The following is a 26,989-nucleotide window of genomic DNA, read 5'->3' as shown; positions in this document are numbered from 1 at the left end:
ACTAAAAATGAAGATTTATAAAAATACGATAAAATGTATTTAAATATGGATAAATGTTTTTTTTTAATTTGCATTAATTATCTTTATGATTTTGACCCATGTTCTTTCACTGATATGCGTTAAAATTGTTAAATAACAAACGAAACCGTCAACGCCATCTATACGACAGTAGGCCAAAGCTAGTAGCGCCCTCTGATCGAGAATCAAATTTTCTTGATTTTCGAGGCACGTTTTTTCCTTAGACTGTATCCATCTATTACGGAGTTATATCTATCTTTGCTATGACTGCAGTGTCAAACTGACATATTCGCTAACACCTGCGTTACTTACTTTCTATACATCTCGCACGCACTAATATGCCAGTACGAGCAAGATGCCTAGAAAGTTAGTCACACACTAGCGAATATACCAGTGTCAAACGGGTGGTAGCCGTACAGATTTATTTACATGCTTTGAGTCCCCTTGGTCCTCATCTTGAGGTTACTGTAATTTAACAGAAATATTTCTGTTACAAAAAGAGCCCAAACGGCCTTAGATATAGCCTGTTCAGTTATTTTTAAGCACTATGTACGCTCCGATACATCTGATGGCGACTGTACAACTCGATGTTTTAGTGTAATAAAAAAATGATCAATAAAATAAAACTCTATCACAAACCCCATTTTTTCATCCCAGCTCGCACTTGGTCCGTTTTTTAAGTAAATTCTCGAAGTTCGGCGCGTCGATGGACTTGTGAAAAGAAATTAAAACTTCAGGTTTGCGTTGAACGAAAATAAATGTCAAATCGACGACTCCGAGGCGATTGGCGTTATTTTTTTAAGGAGTTTATCAAACTTTTTTTATTAACACTTAAGCTGTTATAGCAATAAATTTGGGTCCAGAGTGCTGCCTTGGGGAATACCTGGTATTTTTTTTAATAATTCAAGCGATTAGTGTCTGGATTCGGTTTGTTTTTAAAATAAAAGAGAAATTACTTCGTAAGTAACAATTAAAAAATAATTTTCGATGAATCTAATAATTTTCATGAATTTAAGATGTTTTCGTGAAAGCTTTTGACATTATTTACTCGTAGAAAAAAACAACATGATTATGTATACGTCTTCTTAAGTATAACTATCCTAAACAGAATACTCAATTCCGTTTGTTAGTGGAATACCTGGTATTTTTTTTAATAATTCAAGCGATTAGTGTCTGGATTCGGTTTGTTTTTAAAATAAAAGAGAAATTACTTCGTAAGTAACAATTAAAAAATAATTTTCGATGAATCTAATAATTTTCATGAATTTAAGATGTTTTCGTGAAAGCTTTTGACATTATTTACTCGTAGAAAAAAACAACATGATTATGTATACGTCTTCTTAAGTATAACTATCCTAAACAGAATACTCAATTCCGTTTGTTAGTGGAATACCTGATGCTTAATATTGACATTTACATTAGTCCCATTCTACTGAATTATACCTTAATCACATTCTGATTGTACCTACTGTAATCAAGGTTCGTTACTATTTTATCTCACAAAAATTTGAAACTAGTAAAGTATTTATTTAAAACCGTTAAGTCAAAGAATATGCCTACTTATTTTGTGTTAGTTAAATGTTGTACTTTTCCGAAATAAAACTAGGTATGAATTTGACCGGATATTTCGCGTCGCGTATGATAAATTTATAGGACATCCTGACGTTTCGAACACGTTACAGCGTTCGTGATCAACGGGTGACTCATTTCATGAATAACTATCGCCGTAACCAAAGACAATATTTAATTATTAATTCTCTTTTTAATTTACATAGGTATTGATATTGTTCGAGCATTCAAAACTTTTTTATTTATTGAGGAAATACCGTCATAACCAGGCTTTTATGGTAAATAATTTATAGCATTGATACAGGACTTATTTTCTCCTGGCTTTTGAGAAAATTAATACTCTTCGACTGTAACTCAGATGAGAAAGCACTTATCGAGAACCTATGGTACTCCCCAGCTCAAGACAATTTGCCCTAATGAGTAAGTCCTTGAGACAGCCTCGGTAAGTTTATAAGATTGAAATGTAGATATCGAATATAAAACGAATGAGAACGATCTTTTCTAGATAGTTAATATTCTGAGGCTTACAAGATTGGAGCTTGAACAAGTAAAAGTAGAGTCTTCAAGTTCTGACCTTTTAAGCGACTTGGGGACTAAAAATATATAGTAAAAAAGGAAGGCATAACGATATACGAAATTTTTCGTACTTAGCATAAGTATTATATTTCGTACTTAAAGTAAGGACTTTACAATGCGGTGACATTTAACAGCCTCCTAGCCTAGTCGGTAGTGACCCACGAAGCTGGAGGTCCCGGGTTCAAATCCTGGTAAGAGCATTTATTTGTGTATTCATCACAGATACTTGTAGTTAGGTACCCGAGTTATGGATGTTTTCTATGTAATACGGCCCATTTCGAACAATGCTTAAAGATGTCACATCGATAGTACCGAAGTGACATTTCTTCAACCAAAGACGTCGCTTTTGACTACGACAGATCGGTATCGTACCGGTGTGACTTCTTATAAACATTGTTCGAATTGGGACGTTTCTATATCTATCTATCATATATATCGTCGTCTATTATCCACAGCACAAGCCTTATCAAGCTTAAACCTTGGGGTATAGGGAGATTGATGTAATAATATAATCTCACCTTTACTTTTCTTTCTTCCGCAGTCGCTCCAGCCCACGTCACCATCACCGGCCCAACTGAAGCCAGGGTAGGGGATCCAGTACCCTTAACCTGCAGCACAGCCCCTTCGAATCCCGCTGCTGACATCAAGTGGCTGGTGCTCGGCAAGCATCATAAGGAAGCTAGCAATCGCACTGTTATATCCCCTGAAGGTGAGGTTTTAGGTGTTTAAGTTGCTGCAATTTTTGCATCAGAGGACAACACCCGGACATACGAATTTTTGCCCAAACTGAAACGTTGCTTCGCTAACAAGTTGATGCATCATGCAAGTTAATTTTGTAGTTAAGATTGGCAAAGCCTGTTGCGGATTATACCAGTTAGTGGGTGAAGTTGGCTGTATGTGGCCAATGATGATGGCTTGCGTATTATTAAGTAGAATAAATGCTCGACATGTTTCGATCCAATTTTCGAGGATCGTTTTCATAGAGTTCCGCCTTTACTGGTCCAGAGTGCGACGTGAATAAGTAGTAGGTAGGGTGCGTTGGGTTAAGATTGAACGGGGTTTTCATGCGGGGTAAGATGAAAAGTCGCCCGTAATGCTTCGGCATGCGGTCGATTTTTTGTTTTACCCCTCACGAAAAACCAACCAACGCACCCTATATAAGTAGCCTAGTTTCCGTGTGAATTTTCTCATAGAATTAGCCCGTGATAAAACGTAAAAATAAATAAATTAAAGCTACAATTATTGCATTAGTCTCCTCTTAAGACAACTGAAATTACTACTAATACTTTGTCGCTTACCTTGGGGATGATATTTGCTTGTATCTTTATACTAATCACCTGTCAAAGCGTCCTTAGTAAGCGACAATGTGGTACGTTTTACTTGAAAACGACACATATTATAGGCGTGGCGTTCAAAAAGTTAAAGGTCGTTTTACATTTTGAAAGTGGTCCTTATTGAATAGTCATTTCCTTTACACGCTTTTCGTAAGCTTTCGAAATTCCCCAATTTTTGCGTAAATGCGTAAATTTTTACTTTGGAATTTCATTGGTCTTAATGTATTATGTAATGTGTTTTTATTTGTATAAAACAGTATTTTTATGTATTTTTTCCTTTTTCTCTATTATGTAAAAATCTGTGTGACTTATTTGTTGTTGTAATTTTTATTTTTTTTCTGGATTGTTCTGTGTACCTATGACATTTCTGTATTTGAATATTTTGTGTGTATTGTGGCAAACAAATAAACAGTTTATCTATCTATCTATCTAATGTGGTCTTAACAGTCATAGAATACAAACAAATTCTTTTTTTATATTTTAGGCGGTTGGATCACAACGTCGAACATCACAGTGACAGTGGAGAAAGACAGACGGTCCATCGTCGTTGTCTGCCATGGCATCAACGCGCAGCTGACTGAAAATGTCGTTGCTACGCATACTATCAACGTGTTATGTAAGTACATCCAATATTATAACCCAGACATTCTCAGTGTTCTCCGCGGACGCCTAGGGCTCCGCAAAGGGTCTCTATTGTTTCTCGTAAAGTTTTAAGTCATCAGTGTTCTCCGCGGACGCCTAGGGCTCCGCAAAGGGTCTCTATTGTTTCTCGTAAAGTTTTAAGTCATAACTCATAATGTATTGTTTGTCCGAATTATGACTATAATTTGGTTTTTCTCAGAAACGCGTAACTTTTTAGGATTGCCATAAATAAAACAAACGACAATCATTACGTCTTTCAATAATTATGTCAAACAACGGGATCCCTCCGCAAAACCTCTGTTGGGGATAAGATAAGATAAGATAAGATAAGATAAGATAAGATAAGATAAGATAAGATAAGATTTATTAATTTAAAGCTTATGCTACTTTCAATAATTATGAAACAACGGGATCCCTGCGCAAAGCTTCTGTTGGGGCTCCGCGAGAATACTTGTAATAATAAGAAATATAACAGCTTTTCTATAGGTATAGGTCTACAGTGACGAATGTTTTTTATTTATTTATGGCTCCGTCAAATATTTCGCTTTCTAAAAGGGTTCCGTTACCAAATAAGTTTAAGAACCGCTGTTATAATCTATACTTATTGAATTATCTATGTGAAGTACATATTCTAATAAAGCTTAAAAGCTTAGTGTTACAACTTACACTTATTGTATTTTACAGTAAACTAAGTTCGAGTAAAAACACGAAATTATTCCCGCACCCAAAACCCCGGAGTATGTTGATGACTCTATCGATATCGATATTAGTTCTATCCACGGAGTAGGATGGAGATGGCAAGTGGGCGTTCCCGTCTATCCGACAGTTAGTAGCGACCGACTCACTTTATACACAGACTATGCTCAGTTGTTGTGTAAACTTCATGCTCGAATGACATTCACGTCGTACGTACGCTCGTCTAACAAAAATTGATAATTAAATTTAAAATGCCGTATTGTGCAGTATTAAGCTGCAGAAATCACAGCGGTTTAAAAAATCTTTCACGTGGAGGTATTTCCTATCACCGGTGGTTATTTATTTAAATATAATCCGATAAATACGAAAAATCTGTTTCTATTGCATTATTTACGAATGTTCGTTAAGTAAATCTATATTTTATCAGTTAGAACTTAGAGTTCACAATCCTTTGTCACTATTCTTTACGTTTATCTGGAATATTCGCTATCCTAAATGTCAAATAACTTCGCTACTCAGATGCTGCGCAATGTCGATATTTATATCGATAAAGTTAAAGTTACGATATTTCAAGTTTGATGTTTGGTAGTTCGGTAATAAATTATTATTTTAGACACGTTTCTAATTATTATTTGGGATAATCAATGTCTTAGTAAATATGGCAGCTCTGGTCATCAAGCACTAAGTTAAGTCGGGGTCATTTCATGGCAACCTTTCAAACCTTCGTATTCCTTTATATAAGTTTTTGTTTTTTACACCTATCATATTTTCATCGTTAATATAATTAGACTAGGTACTTAATGCACTTATGCGTACAATGCATACAATGTGCCATGAATAAACGTTTTATATTTTCTATTTCTTTATTATTAATTATTGTAGGTTACCACAAGATGCCGATATTAAAAATAAATGGGTCAATGCTACTGGGCAAGAAAATTAGTTTCCGCAAAAATATAGCACCATTTGCTAGGAGCATTTCTTAGAGAAAGATTTCTGGGGATAAAATTGCCATACATCTCATCTAGCGTCCACACGCCTAAAACTTAGTTACTAATTTAGTAATTATTAGTGACATTCGGGCTCACTTAATTAATAAAAAGTGTTCCGTACCACGCAAACTAGCGTGAAATATTGGAATTTTGCCGCCCCCCTTCCTGATTTGATAGGTCACAATCTTACAATCAAATCAAGTGGGATCGATGAGCCAGTTTCATGTATGCTTTCACACCATACAATTAATTTGACAATTTAATCAGGTTGTCCCGTCTAGATTGGCCTTAAATGCTGCTACAAGTAAATATATTGTTAAAGACGAATACTTACCTATGTAAGTAATTGCAGATTTGTGATCACAAAATAACAGCAATACCGAGTTAATAGACCTTTAAAGAACTATGATTTTATCTGTTTGACTTTAAGATATATTTAATGTTCACATTAACAACCTAGTTGGTCAATTAATAAGAAACAAATTTCTAGTTAGATAATTGTTGTACTGTACTACATATTATTTTTCATACAATCACGATTATCACTACCTATATTATAATCATAAATAAAGTATCATCTAAATGTGTATATGTGTATGTGTACATACGGTAATGAAATATCAATACCTAACTGAACACACAAATATCGATAAAACACTCCGATTACACTGTCCCCTCCCTATATCGAATGGAACGATGTTCCAACGGTTAGCTACTCGCAGGCGTGTAGAGATCTCGAAAACACCAGTGTAACGTGACCGTGAGATCCGTAACAAACCATGCGTAATTAGACCTTACTTATACTGGGTTTTTAGCCCTTTTCTCGCCTGTAATAAGTAAGTGATTTTAAAACTATAAAATAACGCCATCTGGTGTTGAGTAGTTGTATTAGGTGAACGTTGAGCGAGCTTTTGTGAGATGAATGAGATAATGAAAGAGTCGTATGTCATATAGCTTTGACATTATAATTTAAACCGTCACTCATGTAGCCTACAGTTGATATTCGTTCGAGAAATGTCCACCGGTAATAACTTTTTGGTATGGAAAGTTGCTACGAATCAGAGCAATTTTGTAAGTGTGTGACGTATTTTAACGTGGCTATGAATGTGTGAGTTTAGCGACACTGGTTTTCATACTAAATAGGAGTCATTTCACATCCACTAGTTTATTAATTCGTGGTTCTATCGAATGGCTACTCGAGTGTAGTTAGGTAATTGTCTCGAGTATTAATACGAGCTTGAGATCTACTAGTATTCAACCAAATACAGCGAGAATTTGAGGTAGACGGTCAAATTGATGATCTTGTGGGATAACTTGCAAGTTTGTCACTATATGTTTGTTTATATATCGCCGCACACAAATATACAATCTCTATAATGAATCCAAATGCAATAATTTCAAAATTCGAACGTAAATTCAAGGTATTCAAATTTTGAGCACACCATCTCCAGTTTGAGCACCTCACGTCTAACTCGACCAAGAAACCGTTTATATAGCCAGTGAATTTTAGACGTTATGTAGACTAACGCCTGCAGCTAAAGCTAGCTATACATAACACATATACATGACTGCGGTATAAGACACACATCTATCCCTATCATAATATACCTATGCCACTGTTTGGTTTGGTCGAACAATCGGACAGATTAACATATCTCTATAGAGAACTATGAACATAACTTTAGTTAATTCCTACTAATATTATAAATATGAAAGTAACTTGGTATGTTTGTCTATCTGTTACCACTTCACGCTTAAAGCTCGGTTTATATCTAAAGACATTTAGCGTGCTAGACACGTGCCGTGCATTTTTGAAGTAAAACTTCTTTAGGCGCGACTAGAGGGTAACTCAGTTTTTTTCTGACGGAAGTAACGCTCAGTAGTGACACACGCACAATAGGACAAAAGTCAAAGTGCGAACATAGCGATAAACGTCATCGTCAAAGAAGTTTTACTTCAATCGCACGTAAAGATTACACGCACACACTTTTTTAGGGTTCCGTACCCAAAGGGTAAAAACGGGACCTTATTATCCGTCTGTCCATCTATCTGTCTGTGACCAGGCTGTCTCATGAACCGTGTTAGACAGACAGTTGAAATTTTCAGATGATGTATTTTTGTTGCCGCTATAACAGGCTGTCAAAGAGAAGGCAGAGGACCGCGAAACATGGAAATTGCTCCACCGACAAGAGACTTACTCTTAAGTATATGATGATAACAACAAATACTAAAAAGTAAGGAACCCTCGGTGCGCGAGTCCGACTCGCACTTGGCCGGTTTTTTTACTATAGAGTTGGCTGTCGGCGTCTGCGTGGCCGTTTAATACGTTAATAGACACTGTATAGAAGAATATTATATTATTGTCTGCCACGGCACATGTGTGGCACGCTCAGTGTTTGTAAATATAAACCGACCATAAACAGCTCAACCATTTCAAATGTCTGACACATACCTATCACTGAAAGTTATCCCTTCTCCATAAACACCTTAACACCTTTCCCGCTAGTAAAAAAAGTTGTGATTGGCCAATACAGGTTTGATTGGCTCAAACAAAATTCTACCTCTATATTTCAGACATATTGCGCAGTATTACAATATTTGATGTTGTCAACATACGCGCAGCACAGTAAATGTGCTTAACTGTTGAGTCGCTCGCGGCACAATACACATGAAAAGTGACCCTGGGGTCATTTTTGACCTCTAGTCAGACTTCTTTAGTTATTCTAGCTCGTTGCTCATAAAGTACAGTAAGTATTTATGCCATGCCAGTTGTGTTAAAGCTGGCTATACACATACATAAGACATCAGTAAACGCACAGTGTAACCCTCTCGTAACGTTTGCCTGCTATGTTTTCGAGTCACGCGTCGCTCTGAGTTAGTAAGACATTCCAAGGGTCCAAAGGTCCCGATAAAAATGCTGGGTCAAGGTTTGGAGTTCATTTTGAAGTTTTGAGGGCTTTATATCGTTGAAGAGTAACAAGACTGGTAAAGATGTAACGCGATTTTTTAAATGACTTCGTTAAAGTTTCAAAGTTGTAATTAACTTATTTCATAGTCTGTTTTTTAGGGTTCCGTACCCAAATGGTAAGAACGGGACCCTATTACTAAGACTCCACTGTCCGTCTGTCCGTCCGTCTGTCATCAGGCTGTATCTCATGAACCGTGATAACTAGACAGTTGAATTTTTTACAGATGACGTATTTCTGTTGCGGATATAACAACAAATATTAAAAACAGAATAAAATTAAAATTTAACTCATACGATGGTACGGAATCCTTCGTGCGCGAGTCCGACTCGCACTTGGCCGGGTTTTTAACTATAAATTACTGCCCATAGGAGATAGTATGGAATACTAATTTGTTAAGTCTACAGATCCGTCCACGGACACATTTTTGCCTAATTCCGCAAACCATCGACAGATTTTCTAGCTTATATCCGTAATTTTCCGCAAGGCAGTTACAGCGTTTTGCGAGCGTGAGCTCAGCGAGGCGGATGATGCGCTAACGCGAGCTGCGGGGCCGCTGCGTTTACGGCTGTTACACTAAGGGTCGTCTCGTCCATGTAGCCAACTCTTTATCCTCGTGAGGCTCAATGTACAATACAATGTACATGAACATTTTTTGCAATCTAATTACAACCAAATAATATTTTATTTTGTTTCATTGTATAATTACAGTACTACTATAGTAGTATAATTACATTGAAATCATGTTTAGTTGTTTTGTTAATGTAAAAAAAAAAAAATGTAGTTAAATATACTTTAATATACTTCTAAGATAACTGTTAACTAACCGCGTGGAAGAGCGGTGCTCTCTTAGCACAAGTGTTTTCTCACTTAAAAAGAGGCACCAGCGCAGATATTGTAATTTGTGTTTTTTAAGCTACCGAATAAAAATATATATTTTTTTTTTTGATTGTTTTTTTAAACAAACGAAATTCATCCTAATGATGGCTACCGTTATTGTGCTCACCATTTGGCGCCACTGTAGATGTAGGTCCAGAAAAACAGATCTCAAAATTCTTCTATGCTTATTTTTATAAAATCAATACGTTCTTATATACACAAAGGTATTTTAACGTCTAAATGTGCCATTTTTTCAACCTGTTTATATTTTAGTTGGCACTTTTTTAAACCACTAACATTTATTGAGCTATATCTATTGTTTACCATGATTCATCAAAGATGGATAAAGATTTACCACAATTATGAATAAGGAGTGAAACTTCCCGACAAAAAAGCTTGAAACCCCCAAAACTTCTGTGCATTTGACATTTTGAAAGACCATCTACACTAGCGCCCCTAGCGGCGAAATTAAAGGCGGTAGCCCTCATTAGAACCTATCATCATAGAGTAACTTATACTAGAGCGGTACTGTCATAGTAAATTTTGTAACCCCAGTAAATTCACTGCCATCTGTCGACACACTTTAAAACTAAAATTGAAGATTTGTAAAAATACGATAAAATTTATTTAAATATAGATAAATGTTTTTTTTTATATGCATTAATTATTTTGATGATTTTGACCCATGTTCTTTCACTGATATGCGTTAAAATTGTTAAATAACAAACGAAACCGTCAACGCCATCTATACGACTGTAGGCCAAAACTAGTAGCGCCCTCTGAACGAGAATAAAATTTTCTTGATTTTCGAGGCACGTTTTTTCCTTAGACTGTATCCATCTATTACGGAGTTATATCTATCTTTGCTATCATGAACCAAATAAAGTAGCTTTTTTTTTCATTGTTTTTTCAACAAACGAAATTCATCCTAATTTACTGATACAAACAAGAGAGAGTTTAGAAAACATCAATTTATTTACTGTACAAAATACGAGTTTAAAAGATATCCATTTTAGAATTTAAACTATCGTGAGACATTAAGCTAATTTTACGATTTAACTCACGTAGTTAAACCGTAAATTAGCTTAGCTTAGCCTTAGTTACATTTTATTTTACATATTTAAAAAGTTGTGCCATATTATATTTCATTATACTTCTTAACAAAATCTTTCACCCGATTTCATTTTCATCGGAAGCAAATTTCACAAAATTTTCACACCAAATATGTGACGTCATTTCCCAAAAAACGCAGCTAGCCTTAAAAAAGGGGCGGCCAGGTTGGGCCGTCGCTTCCGTTTCCGGAAATATGATAATTCAACCGGAAGTCCGGCGTGGCTGTTTACGGATAGTTCACAATTCAAATTCAAACTGTAATTTACGTTAGTTCAAATTTAAATATTTGACGTTTTGTTGAATTTAGTTTTCAATGTCGACAGTTTGGTTGAAACTTGATCTCTGGAGGGATTATATTATAAGTTTGTAGTATAGGATAACTGGTAAATACTTGAAAATGGGATAAGTAAGCTTTGTACGAATTTTACGTTTAAGCGAAGAAATAATGTTACTTTTTCTTCTCGCAAGTGTGTTGAAAAACATCGTATGAAACGCGTGTGCATTGGTCATTACACACATCGGCTCGTATGTAATGGCCAACTTAGCACACTTGTATCACAATGTACTATTAGAAATTTTCGTCAGGAGGACATTCTTAAAGAAATTTTACTTTAGAAATTTTCATCACAGACATTTTTTAAATAATTGACATTGCAGCCCATAGTGAATCTAAATATATATAACTAAGCTGCTAATATCATGTACTAACAATAAAGTTTCACTGAGGTCTGAGAGCCGAAATAATCCATTATCTTGTGAATGTTAATCCTATCAGGCCAATTCAAACGTACACTAACATCAGGATTATATCTGAATAATGTCATTTGTGCTCCATGTGCATAAGGACCCTTTAGACATGGAACGTCGCATTTAGCTATCGTGCATTTTGCTCGTAGATGACAATTGTATTGGCGCGACGTAAATGATATCATTCTGATGTCAGTGTACTTCCGAATTGGCCTCTATTCCTAAAAATATTCTTGATTTGATGTTACTCAAATTTATACCTAAGAGCCTTACCAAATATATTTCTCAATGATTCGTTGTGACTTCAAATTTTAAAAATACCATCCTACTTTAAAATTGAATTGTAGAATCACTTCAAAATCTGTCTTTCCATGTGTCATAAACGCTTTTCTGCGTTCACGCTTTCATACTATCATTTCCACAATCCGACAGCAACTTTTGTCTCAAATAAAATAAATATCACCCAACTCTTTATTTCCTTTCACGCTTCAGATTCGCTCCGTCCAGCTATTTAACTATCTTCATCTTTTGAGCCACAAACTTGCTATCAAATCATTTCACTAAAACCCTGATTCACCAAAAATGAACCTTAAACCAACACATTAAGATTCATAAAAGATTTGTCTCAACCCTTTAACTCAATGCACTGGTCTTTTCCTTGCAAATAATAGCGGTACAAAGAACTACAAAGTTATCTTGTCACTCGACATTGTCTTTATTTTAAGGGGGATGAAACTAAGAGTCAGTTCGTGAAGTGTTGTTTGTAAGTTTGTTATCTTTGCCTTTATTTTTAACGGGTTATTTTGTAATTTTCTACAATACGATGTGACTGCGTATAAAACAAATCTAATTTTCATGACCGTTGCTATTTTCGGACAACCTTTCCCAAAGATTGCGGGTGTCTAAAGTATGCATGTGTTAAAACCGGCCAAGTGCGAGTCGGACTCGCGCACGAAGGGTTCCGTACCATTACGGAATAAAACAGCAAAAAAATCACGTTTGTTGTATGGGAGCCCCATTTAAATATTTATATTATTCTGTTTTTAGTATTTGTTGTTATAGCGGCAACAGAAATACATCATCTGTGAAAATTTCAACTGTCTAGCTATCACGGTTAATGAGATACAGCCTGGTGACAGACAGACAGACGGACAGACGGACAGACGGACGGACAGACGGATAGCGGAGTCTTAGTAATAGGGTCCCGTTTTTACTCTTTGGGTACGGAACCCTAAGAATAAGAAAAATAAAAGGCTTATTTAATTTAATTTAATTTAAAGTATGCATAGCATCTATTCTATGACAAGGTAACATTTGGAGTGAGACTGCACCAGCATGCTCCTGCAGAGTTCCTGTGCTGCATTGCTGCAGGAAATATTAATTATCCAAGACATTGACATTTTCTTTTGATTTATTAGTAATGTGGCCCTAATACTCGTAATACCAATTTTCTTTTTGATTAATAAGAGTATACCCAGCCAAGTTTTAACTCAGATTTTGAGTTTTTTTGTGGGTGTTTGAGTCATGGGTGTTTCCTATGTAGGTATTTAAGTATTTGTATCATACCTAATGTATATCGTTGTCTAAGTACCCATAACACAAACCTTATTGAGCTTACCATGGGAGTAAGTCAATTTGTGTAACAATGTCCTATAATATTTACCTACAGATTGATTCAAATAAATATAAAAAAAAATATTACACTATTTCAGCCACTATATTCATAAAACAATTTTAACTATAAAACTCCCGTGAGAATCAAACATTAAATTATTTTAAAATGGGTCTCTCACGCATCACGCCCACGAGGCGCGCCCTCGACCAGTGAAGACGTGTCGTTGCTCCGTAAAGAAGATCCTCGTAAATTGGATCGAAGCAGTCGTGAGTGATCCGTTTTAAAATAATTTAATATGTTCATAAAACAATAATTATCTTGCTATATCCCTCCCCTTAATTTGTCCTCCACATAAACTTAATAAAAATCCCATTAACCCCATACACGTATCCTTATCCGGTTTTATATATAAAGTACAAAGCTTAGGGCTGCCACAAATACTCGAGCGCATAAAATAGTGCTGTAATTAATTCACGGGCCCTCATTACCGTAATGAGCGCGACGTGACGCGGTGACAGCCCTGCGAGCTACGTGCGTGTCAGGGCTGTGACAAGGCGTTATTTGATTATCTTATTTTTTGCTTAATTAACATGAGCAAAGTAAGTGAGTTTGTGTTAAACGCAAATGAAATATACTCATTATACTCAATAAGTTTTTTCAAGTAGATTAAGAAATGGTATTTTTTTTATCATTATGTGGATCGCTACTAAGGCTAGTAAGATTTTAATAAGTTTATTAAAAAACTTTTTTATTAAGTGAGAACATGTAAGCAACTACTTTTTGGTTTTTGTAAATTTATGCTTCCATATTGGTAAGTTAGTAACAATTGCATTCGGTTTTTAATAACTAAATTTATTACACATCGGACTATCAACTTTACAGGGACTCAGTCACAAGAAGAGGGCGTACTCTCATCTTAAAGGCCGGCAACGCATTTAAAAACCATTCTGGTGTTGCAAGAGTGTCCATGGGCGACGGTAATCGCTTACGAATTATCTGCTCGTTTGCCTCTAATATCATAAAAAATATATTTGACCGCCGGAAAAAGGTTTAAGCTCAATGTTCATATCATACCTATAGTTTGTCAAAGGACTGTCTCATTTCAAACATAGACAGAAAGAATCATACTATATTTGTCTCACACTAGTACTAGCACCCAAAAGGAAAGGATGAGTATAGTTTTTTTTTGTTCTTATTTACTGACAAGATTTGCTTGACCAACTATATTTATCGTGCTGTAAATTTTCATTTTTAGTTACGTGTACTTTTCCTTTTTGCTTAGTTGTGTATTAGTTGGCAACCCTACACACCTACGTGCAGGGTTATAGGTCTATACTCAAACAATAATATATTATAATGTGTAATGAAGTGGGGTATATCGACGAAGAACCGCAGTAGAGCTAAAGTTGCGAAATAACGACCCTGTAGGTAATTTTGTACATATTTTATGGCATATTATCAAAAAGGAGTTCGGGTAGACTATGAATTTTCTGTGCTACTTTTAAGTAAAGTAAAACAGTTATTTTTAAGCTAGATATTATTATTATTTTTAAATGTTTTCAGCGGTACAACAATAATGTCTTTGAAATACTTTTGACACATATTAAACAATCAAAACAGCAAGAATGAATCATAAAATAAAGATAAACAAAATAAATTCGCTAAAGACCCGCTAAAACATAATTATGTCATAACAATGTTAATATTTTGTCAGCGAATTTTGAAAATTTTTGAGAATCACGGAACACACTTTCTATCAGGATGGCCAAGTTGTGAAACATCATATTTTACAAAAAAGAACGTAACTGCTGCTTGCTGTTCGCCTCCTATGTCTCAGCAAATTCGCTGTCTGTTGTTCAAACCTATACCTACGAATATCCTAAAAAAGGGCTCTGAAAAAGAGATGTTCATTCCCTTCAGTCAGTTTTCATCAGAGCTTGAGTCACGAGGACACCCTTTATATCAGGATGGCCGAGTTGTTAATCATTAAAAAAACTCAACTCGAACAGACTCCTATTTCTCAGCTAATTCCCTGTCTGTTATTCAAACCTATACCTACGCAAATCCTAAAAAGGGCTCTGAAAAAGAGATGTTCCCTTCAGTTTTCATCAGAGACAAGACGTGTTTTTGAGCCGTAATGCGAGCGTGAGCCTCATTCATACACATATCTGAATAGGGTTTTTCGCCTTGTCACCTCTCTAGGAGGTGTGGGATCTGGGATAGAAGGTAGCGGGGGCTATTAGCGATTCAACGAAATAAAGTAATTTTAGTGTTTCGATGCTTGTTTAGGTTTGATTAAAAGTATTTTTGCATTTTCTTCAAAACGAATATGATAGTTTGATTATGACTTAGTGTGTGATAGATTTGTAATAAATAATGGTTGAGTAGTAATGGATTACATATATTATATTTACGTGTTACACATACGTACATTTTCACGCATTCTACATAAATATATTTATCTACCAGTCAATATATATAATTATTAATATTATTGACGCTCTTACTATTTTACAGGTTACCTTACCTTATGTTTTATCTCTAAAATTACATTTTATTGTTTAAATATTACTTATATTTTCTCAAAAAATGTAGTCAATTGCGGTTTATTCTTTATGATGGTGAAATTACAATTTATAATATTTAATTTCAGCTACTAACATTTTTCTAATACCTTTAAGCATTAAGTAAGTAAATATTCTTTAATGCACCAATAATTATAAATTTTGCATACATGTAAAAGTACAAAGACATTTTAAAGAAAAATAGAACCAGTTAACAAAACAGGCGGTCTTATCGCTAAACAGCGATCTCTTCCAAACAATCTTTGGGTAGCAGGAAATGTAGAACTCATACAAAAGTCAACAGGTATCTATATGGAGACTATTTAACACACAGATACTACTTAAAAATTAAATTTGCTTTTGTAGATTTCAAAGTAAAGTAAAGTTAGTAAAGTAAGTTAGTTAGTAAGTAAAGTTTTAAAGTCAACAGGTATCTATATGGAGACTATTTAACACACAGATACTACTTAAAAATTAAATTTGCTTTTGTAGATTTTCTTTATTAAATCCGCTTTAAACTTAACACCAACACCATCGCACGGCGGAAGAAATGATTAATGCATGGCAGATAACAAGTTTGTGCTCCCCAATATGCCGGTTAACGTACAAACATATGTACTACATATAGGCCGTTATACATAATAATACATACGTACTTCGTATAGGACGTTACATATAACGTTCAAAGGGATGTCTCATTAAACATAGATCATAGTGTGATGTGAGTGTGATTGTTGTGGTGAGACGATTTAATGTACACTGAGGAATAGTTTTGTGCTAATAATAGAATAGATGTATTTGTTAAGCCCAAGGTACTTAAGAATTTGTACATTATAAATATGTAATATTGTCTTCGGTTACCGCGATAGTTACTCATGAAATAAAACTATGAAAACGGATTATATCGCGTATATTGAATTTATATAGCGATATAATCCGTTTTCTATATAACTGTGTTAAGTAAGTAATTTTGTTGTTGTGAGTGAAAGGTAGTATTATAAATTCCTATTTACATGATATACCGAGGGAATAGCCCAAAACCCTTATTAGGCCTGTGCTCGAAATTTGGGCGAATAAACTCTTTTAAATATGTAACCTCATAAATTTGCTTAAATGACTTAGTATGAAATGCGTTTAAAAAAACAACAACAATATATAAAAAAACTAATATATAAGACTAATTTTAGAGTACATATATCACGTATTTAAAATAAAAATGAACAAAATTATTTTAAACTGCCTGCTGCTTCCTGCCTACCACCTTGGACAGCTAAAACTGTGGAATGAACTGTCGCCTGCGGTATTTCTGAACCGATACGTTTTCAAAGCTTCAAGAAAAGAGCATACTCCCAGCTTAAAGGCCGGCAGCGCACTTACGACCCCTCTGGTATTGCAGGCGTCGGCTTACCATCAAGGCGATTCGCTCGTTTGACTCCTATAACTTAAAAAAAACATATTTTTAAACAACACGTCAGCAGTATCCGATAAAAACATAAATCCAGCAAAATCCAAAGTTTCATTTAAAATTTACGTCACAGCTTTTATAGAAAAAACAAGCCATAACTCTCAGTATCGCAAAACGGAACACCATAATCTCATAAAAACAAAATTTGCCGTAACATTTTTACTCACCAAATGACTTGATAAAATCTAGGAAAAAATAATCAACACTAAAGCGAACGTGACTTCGTGAGGGGTGAAGGGGGGTTAAAGAGGGGGTAAAAAACACGAGGACGTACTTAAAGCCAGCTTATGCCCCACTGGGTTTTATCACGTTAGACCGAGAGGGTTCAAACTTTATTAAAAGATTCATAACATTTTGCTGGAGCGGTTTTTAGACCAAAAAGTATAAGTTGGAACTTGAGTGACCCTTTTGCTTTGTAGAAAGACGTAAATTGCGTACAAGATATCAGATTTCAAATAAGTCCTGCTCTATTTAAATCATAATAGTATGTAGATGTCGTGCCTAGATCATTTTGTCATTTTATGAAAAGCCATTTAAGAATTGATCACTTCATGCGGTTCGGTTAGGTTTGACTTTTTCATGATGTGGCCGGCCAAGCGATCATTTTATAAAATGATTGCCGCATCATGAAATGATCAATTCTAAGATCTGGACACGAGACACGACATAGACTTGATCTTAATTTTATAATAATTATTATTACGCGTCATAGAGCTTCATGAAAATGGTGGCTGCGGTGTGTGGCTACAGGCTATACCACAAAACTCGCAGGATGTCAGTTACTCCCAAAAGATGACATGTGCAACTGTTTCAATAACAAAACTTCCGTGAGACATAGACATATTAAATATATTAATAACGGGTCACTCACGTGTTTTAAGTCGAAAACGCTCGACATGTTTCACTCCGTACCGAGGAGCGTCATCAGGAGCTTGCGTCGACGGTGACGGACCGACGCAGACTGCGGGCCGCAGCCCTCCGCGCCCGATGACTCGGCGCGGGCGCCGGTGGCGGCAGGGGGGGCGAGAAACTACCCTCGTTTACGGCATTATTGTCAAATGATGGGTTGCACACAACACTCACTACGTCATTCGCTAATGGTTCGTCCACACTGTCCACCGACGAAGTACCCAAAACAGTTTTCCAGCTGATGACGCTCCTCGGTACAGAGTGAAACATGTCGAGCGTTTTCGACTTAAAACACGTGAGTGACCCGTTATTAATATATTTAATATGTGCAACTGTGTTGAAATATCGGAAACTTTTAAAAACAAATGGTGAATAACCCGTTTTTCATTGTAGATACAATTATCGTACATAGAACATTTTTAATCTTTACTACCGTAGTAACGGGAGCGATTGCCATCTGACCTTTCAACTTTGGCGTTAAACCAGGCCTCCTTGGAATTAGGCCACATAGTTCATAGTTCAACCAAGGGTTTCCTCTCGCTACACGGACCCCTGAAACACGGGGCCGCGGGGTTACGCCAGTCCGGAAAACAACGTAATTTTTAAGGCATTACCGCCGTAATACTGTTTCTTTATAATTTCTGAGGCGCTGTTATTGCGGATTCATTGTCTAACCGACTATGGAGGAGGCGGTAGGTACCTACACAAATTTTATAAGGTTATTTTGACGGCGGCAACTTCATAAAATCTCTTCCACCTTCAGCTTCATAAAGTATTATTATGTGATAAACCATAAATGTGTCTTCATAATACTGCCTCAAAAATGTGTACCACAAATATTAAAGCTGAGATTTGCTCGATTTAAACTGATGTGAGACATACTAACATTAACCTAACCTAGACTCCGAAACATGTCGTGCGAGTGACTAAAAACAAGTGAATCTAAACCGTAAAATTATTTAATCTGAGATTTGCTCTGATTTTAGAAGTTTTAGCAAGTTGAAGCTAATATTTTGCGTCTTTACGGTTTAAACTTGAAACTCCTCGGTTTAATTTGATGCCCGATTGTCTTCGAACTCTCTTAAGCGCGTGGTTGTTTTATGCGATAAACGCGATGCGTTTCCCGCACACAATTTTACATCGGATACCTAATCTAATAATGACTTTGCGGTAAGCATTGTCATTTTTCCTACATTCCGTTGATTCCGCTCAACGCTGCGTTCATCGCATAAAACAACCGCGCGCTTTATAATCATTTATCAGCTATTGTTTTTTTTAATGTACTTACATGCAACTACATAATTATAATGCAGTTATATGATTTTTCTCAAATCATATACTTGTATGTGAAAATTACTTGACAAGTCGTGATCAAACAACGGTACCAATTGACAGGTGTCATTACAAGTAACAAAACATGTCATCCGTTTTTGCCGTAATCAGTGAGTCGTAAACAGATAGATCCGTATATTATTTAGCGAGGAATTGCTGTTTTGTGTTCACTGGTGACTACTTACAAGAAATTTATAACGTTGACTACCGTTTTAGACTGGGTGTTATTTATTTTATGTTCGGTTGGTTGTTTATGATTTTTTATTATGTGTTTGCTGACATTTGAATAGAATAGAATAAGATTTAATTCGTAATTCGTAGTAATAATATTTCCTTTTTGTTTAATTATCAGATTAGAGCCCATAATAAGCATCCTTTTTATTAACTGTTGGTTTAAATCTATAAGTATTTATTTGTTTTATGATAATTTCAAAAACCAAATGTACCGAATAATATATAGTTGACTGGTAGAGAATGCCTTTTGGCATTAAGTCCGCCATTTGTACATAATTGTATATCTTTGTGCAATAAAGTTTAAATAAATAAATTGCTTAAATATAATCTCGTATTTCTGATGGTATTGCGTTCAAATAAACAACATATTTTAACGATGTCATCAGTTACGTTTTCATTTATATAATTGATATTATAAACATGAATTCAGTTACATTTTATATTTGATTAATTCGAGTTCTGTGAAGCTTAGAATAAATTTAAAAGTGGAAAAATTACTGCCTTGGGTGAGACTTGAACTCACGGCCTCTGGATCGATACTCCAGCGCTCTGCCAACTGAGCCACCAAGACCTCATCCATAGTCAGCAAATCTTCCCACTATATGGGTCTAGGGGACCCTAGCGACATCTACCGTAAGTGTTACACTTCTTAAACGGCCACCGGAGTTCCAAGTCATATTGGAAATTCACCAGTTACGATGTGCTACCCATTCTAAATTAATTTTTCCACTTTTAAATTTATTCTAAGCTTAATAGCATCGATCGCAGACGTTTCTGCTTGTTAAAAATTAATTTCGAGTTCTGTGGTTCAAGTTGTTCGGGCCCACTTTGTAAATAAATAAAAAAAGAAGAGAATAAAGATAAAGTTTTTTTATACTTTTATGTTATTATATACGCCAATGTATTTTCTGTAACTTTATTTTATAAAGGATTTTTTTATTATTATTATAATTATTCTAGGGCAAAGTAGTCAACCGCAAAAACGACATGCAACTTTTACCAAACATGATATCTAAAAGTTACATAAAAATATCGAATAAATCATTATATTAATTTTGATACTATTATATAAGGTACCAAAAGGTACCACATTGTCGGTTGTCGATAAGGTTGATTTCAAATTGAAGCTATATGGAAATAGCACCTTATTGACAACCGACAATAAATACCCTTTTGGTTGAGAATGGCACATATTACTAATACAGCTTTAAATTTTCAGCTAATCGCATATTTAAATATATTAATAACGGGTCACTCACGTGTTTTAAGTCGAAAACGCTCGACATGTTTCACTCCGTACCGAGGAGCGTCATCAGGAGCTTGCGTCACCGTCGTCGCAAGCTCCTGATGACGCTTTTAATATGTCCGTGTCTCACGGAAGTTTTGTTATTAAAATCGCATATTTGTTTATACCTATGTAGGTCTATACCTATTAATTAAATAAACAATAAGTATAACGAATACTGAATAGTAGTTAATTACAGTGTTAAATTATCCCTTCTAGGTTTCAATTATTTTAATTACTCTCGAAATTATATGTTACGCGTAATGACGTCACCATACGCTAAGTTTACGGCAATTACGCGTTGATTAGCGTATAGTGTTGCTCGTGTAGTAATATTATATGGTAAAGGGTTTTGAATTTGAAGGACATTGAACTTTGTTTACCGTAAAATTTCGTAAATACCCAAATATTATTTAATTAAACTAGTATTACGACCCAATAGTGAATTAAGCAGTATTTATATCAATGTAAATTTAATATTATTGCACCACATTTGTTCCTTTGTTTTTTTTTTGTTAATAAAAATGTACATTATTTTTTCACATTTGTTGTGCACTAAGTATAGTTAGGATTAGTGCTAGTGGTACGCCAAAAAACTTATTGATTAAAGATCAATCATATATTTCAGAAAGCCATTTCATTTAATACCACACATGATAGGTGTCTAAACATTTTTTTCCACACAAAAAAAGATGACGTCATAACTCCTCTCCAGATTTTTATTTTTTTGTGGTTCTACGGGTCAAATTGATTTAAATGGCCTAAAGATCAATCGTACCGATTTTCATACTTTTAACACCATTTGCAGCCTTTTACTGAATTTCGAGGTAAATAATAAAGTAGTTAATAGCGTAGTTGGACAAATCAAAATATTTGTTATTTTTTTTTACTAAATGTTGTACTTACTTTTTCTTTATCATAATAACTTATATAATGCAACGGCACAATAACATAGATATGAGGCTTAAAACCTTTATAAATCGGCTCGACTGATTGAATTTTTAATTTGCCGAGCCAAAATAGATCCGAAAGCGTTCACTGTATTCTTCACGATTCAGCGAATACAAATTTTAATTATCACCCAAACTGACACCTTAAACAATACAAATATAACGATCATTATTTCTGCGAAAATTTTAATACAATTTTCAACTCTCAAACTGATGATACATCGTTTTATTAATGAAATATTGAAGCGAGAGACGGGTTGGTCGGAAATGTGGATTTCCTTTATGACATTTATGGAATATGCGTGAATGTTTATTTGTTTAATAGATATGATTATATTTTTGAATATTGTTTGCGTATAATTTTGTGCAAAACCAATATTGCGGGATTTAAATTACGACAATAGGCTTTACGTTTGATAACTCGAAACATACAATATATGTTAGTAATTAGTAAAACAGAAGTATTTTCTTTAAATTTTATTATTTTGTAGATGTGAAATGCTAAGTTAATACTTCTAAAACATGAAATAAAACTATAAAATCTGATTACAGGACGTAAATTATTTCATAGTTTTATTTCATTAGTACTTATCGCAGTAACCGAAGACTAAAATATTATACTTCTAAAACCATTTAATACTGCTACTATTTCCACCGACATTCAGAGATCTATTTCATCATTAATATCGTTTTTTTCTTCATGATTATTACCATCGTTTTCATTATTACTACCATTGTTTTCGTCATAATTACCATCGTTTTCACGATTATCAACATCAACATTTTCTTGGGTGACTCCTTTATCCGTCAAGTTCTTTATTTCGAAGATTATAATAAAATTAATTTTAATTCTGTAGTTTCTTTTATAAAATTATATTCATACGAAATGTATTTTTAGGGTTCCGTACCTAAAGCGTATTACTAAGACCGTCTATCCGTCCAACTGTCTGTCTGTCACCAGGCTGTATCTCATGAACCGTGATAGCTAGATAGTTTCAATTTTCACAAATGATGTATTTCTGTTGCCGCTATAATAACAAATACTAAAAACTGTCTAGCTTTGCCCAGCAGTGGGATACATTGGGCTCTGAATAATAACAATAATAGTAATGAGCAACGCTAACTGGCGCGGACGCGTGCAACCACAGCGTGCAACGGATTTCATCTACCTTCAACGGCACCCGCGTGAATCCGCCCGCTTCGTGCACCCGCGCTAGCTAGCGGGAGCTCTAAATCATTTCTGAGTTATGTCCTCGCATCAAAAAGGCATCGAAATGCTACCATAAAAACCTGACGATAATTCCACACGAACTTCCACGCCACATAAATTTGTAGGACGTGTCAATGTTTCATATAAATTGGTGGAACATGTCAATGTTTCATATAAATTGGTGAATGTGTATCAATGTTGCGTGACGCGGCGTCGGCGGAGACGTTACCGACGTAAATAAGGTACGCATCGATTCAGTCCGGTTACCGGTGGAGTAAGTTTAAGGAGTGCGCGGTAAATAAATATGTGTCGTTTCCAAGCAAAAGGTACCACATTGCCGCTTACCATAAAGCCGCTCTGACAGGTTTTTCGTATAAAGATACAAACAATTTTCGCCCTTATGGTGCGACAATGTAGTGCTTGAAAACGACACATATTATGAAACAATCTCACACAAGACGACCGACTCCTACAGAACCCAAGCTCAATTACGATTGTGTTGTTGGTACTAGGCGATGATATGGGGCATTTTCTATGAAAAGGTACCTTATTGTCGTTGGCGCTTACGCCGCGCAGCGTCGCGCGGCATTGTATTTATATCGGAGCATCGTTAATAATGGCGTAAGCTCCATCGACAATAAGGTCCCTTTTTATAGGAAATACCACATATAAATATACGTCAAATTTAACATAACATAACATAACCTTAAACAAAATTATATGCACCAACGCGACAATATATTTATGTGAACCGATAAATAGTTTCAACGTAACATTAAACGGTTTTATTTAGCTTGACCCTGTATATACTTACCTTTGTATATATATAGTGCTTCTAATCTTACAATCGATTTTTAAGAACCAATAGAATCACTGCACGTTGAGCGACGAAAACAAATGACGTGATTCTATGGTTCTGAACAAACACATCTCTTGCACATTTGGTCGAAACGCAGCCATAACCGAGAACTAGTTTTCTTTCCTCGAAACGTCGGGATGTATTATAAATTCAATATATTTACGCGTTCCCTTTTTTATTACTTTTATTTCATGAGTAACTATCGCGGTAACCGAAGACAATATTAGTTTCCTTTACTACTAAATTCGCTCTCAACCTCCAGGTTAAACCCACGGCGCCACCACGCACCCACGCCTACGCGCCACGCTTCATTTTATTTTGCGATTTATATTTCATTACTTTTAGTACATTGTTGTTTTGTTTGTCATTCATTGTTACATTTTTTCCACTCATTTCCTCAAAGGTCGACTGGAAGAGATCCCATATAGGGATAAGTTCGCCTTTGTTGTATTTAATTCTCTTTGTAACTGTGTTTCTCGTATTTGGTTTTTTATGTACAATAAAGAATATACATACATACATAAACCTAGTACTACGTTACATACATATATAAGCTAAAGGAAAATCATATGCACCCACAAAATGCAACATTATTTATGTAAACTGAAAAATAGTTTCAACGCAACATTTTTTTACCGAGAAATAGTTTCCTTTACTAATAAATTCACCCTCAACCTCCATCTTAAACCCTCTGCTGACTGACGCAACTACGTGCCTCGAATTTCGCACTAACAGATAGCCTAAACACTATTTATCAGCAAATCTCAGAAGTAAATCATATGCGTTCGCATTATTTACGTGAACCGAAAAATAGTTTCAAATTTTTTTAAACCGAGAAGTAGTTTCTTTTACTAATAATTTCGCGCTGTCGCCATTATTAATTAATGTAATTAATATACATTATTATACATAATTTCAATATGATCGTGAAGTAGGTACGTAAATAACTATTGATATATAAAGATGTATGTTTTGAGTTTAAACAATGCTAAGCTATTAGAATAACCACGTTTCAGTCTGCATGTAACCTGTTATATATGGGCATACAGGATTATCTTGTATGAAAATTGAAAACATTCATTTAAAAAAAAACATACGATCAGCTAAACTTTGAGCGACAAACCGGTTTTAATTTTAATTGGTTTACTGATGTTTCGGCGAAAATTACTTGACAAACTTTCAGTTCCCAAACTATTTATCCCATATTTTTAGTTGGGCGAAATTTCATTTCGCAAATTTACATAATCCAACCTAACCTAACGCAACCTAGTACATCATTTTCATTTCGCAAGTATGGGGTTGGGGAAATGAAATGGTTGCGAAGTAAGGTTATGCCAACGATTGGTTTGCCAAATGAAACTTTGGCGAAAAGTTGGTTGCCAAGTGAAATTTGGCGAAATAAATTTCGCCAAAAAGGAAGTACACCATTTTAATTTAAGATATTTTTGAATTTGTCTTAAATTTTTAAACTGATTTTGGTTAATTATTACTATAGCCCAAATAAATATTATATGATTTATATGCCAGTGTATTTAAAGAATAAAATAATACCTACCACCTAAAGACCATCATAAAACTTCATTCGAGCAAGTTTTAAATGTTCACCCTGAACATCAAAAAATACGTATACTTAAGAATAAGAATAAGAAATATTTATTAGCACAAAAAAAGAACACAAAACATTGATTCATTTAGAGTCTATACTCTATACGAACAGAATTGTCTTAAAAGGTCCTCACCGTCCCGAAGTGAATCCTAGGACACACTACGTGACGCTGATTTTCAGTGAGGCCTGATAAAACTAAAACTAGAACTAAAACTTAAACTAAAACTAACTAGGTAGCAAAAATAAGTTCAAAATTAAGTAAGTAACAAAAACATAAGGATCAATCCATATCCATACTAATATTATACTTCATACCTTCACAAAAGCAGCTACAAAACCTTTCAACCTAACTCTTTAAAAGATCATGGATCACATATTTCACAACTAAAACTATTAACTTCTTAGCATAAAAATCCCGCTCGCCTGTCATAATCAGTCATTCGATTACCGCCCCGGGAGCTACCCTGATTTTGATGGATGCTTACACGAAAATTATATTATGCCGGGAATTTTGGAGACTTGTGAACAGTGTTAAAGCCTATCGGGAAGCTATTTCAAACTTACAGTTTGACATCAAAATGATAATGTTGTTTTCAAGCAAATGTACCACATTGTCGCTTACCATAAGGGCGAAAATTGCTTGTATCTTTATACGAAAAACCAGTCAGAGCGGCCTTATGGTAACCGACAATGTGGTACGTTTTACTTGAAAACGACACAAATGATCAGGTGACCGAAGAGCTGGCGGTTTCCTCGCACAACGTATCAGCATTTTGGATTTAAGCTAGTTATTTAGTCCCCGGCAAGCTTCTCATACAAACGTAGTTCCGCTCTCATTTTAAAACTGCGGGTTGGATTGTAATGAAACTTTGCAGATACAGTGACATGAGGTATATCTAGGTCTGAAAATAGTTTATATAGCTCCAGTTTATAAAACAAACGAATTAGAGCAAAGAGTATTTTTTTAACTATGCTGGTATCTGAAGCTACATAAACTAATTAATTAAAACTAACTCGCTTTGGTGATAAAATAATTTACAACAACTAATTTCTGTATCCAAACGTTGTAATTGTACATAATAGGGTATTCGACATTTTTTTATTATTAGTATTAGTCGATCAGGTTTCTTTTGAGGATCAAAATGTCTATGAAAATTGGCATAACATCATGACGTCAGCATGTAACGTACAATATGCCATACAATATTTTTTTAAATAAAATGTGTGGAATCGAATGGTACCATTATTTTATTCCTATTTGGTTTTTTTTTTAAACTGAAGTCTTGTATTTAATGAATAAGTCTTGTGATAAATTGCTCATTTTCTATCTATTTAACTAGATTTTGTTATAAAATTAAACATGTAGAAACAACTAAACAATTCTGAAACTATGCCGGAGCCCGGAGCACCGAAGTCCAAATAGCAATC

At 34.9% G+C, this 26,989-nt stretch overlaps 1 protein-coding gene and 1 non-coding gene across 3 annotated transcripts in view; one reads left to right on the top strand and one right to left on the bottom strand.

The window, feature by feature from the left end:
- The window catches only part of LOC134751772 (nephrin-like), a 267,799-nt gene that overhangs the window by 211,324 nt on the left and 29,486 nt on the right, over positions 1-26,989 (top strand). For both annotated transcript variants that reach the window (XM_063687242.1, XM_063687241.1), the window contains exons 7-8: positions 2,705-2,872; positions 3,982-4,113. In XM_063687242.1, the coding sequence (XP_063543312.1) occupies positions 2,705-2,872; positions 3,982-4,113 (300 nt within the window). The remainder of the gene's footprint in view (positions 1-2,704; positions 2,873-3,981; positions 4,114-26,989) is intronic.
- Trnad-auc (transfer RNA aspartic acid (anticodon AUC)) lies at positions 20,150-20,222 on the bottom strand. Its single transcript has one exon. It is a non-coding gene; the product is annotated as a tRNA-Asp (tRNA).

The sequence above is a fragment of the Cydia strobilella genome, chromosome 23 (genome assembly GCF_947568885.1).
Source record: "Cydia strobilella chromosome 23, ilCydStro3.1, whole genome shotgun sequence".
Taxonomy (NCBI): Eukaryota; Metazoa; Arthropoda; class Insecta; order Lepidoptera; family Tortricidae; genus Cydia; species Cydia strobilella.
This window is presented reverse-complemented; position numbering and strand designations above follow the sequence as displayed.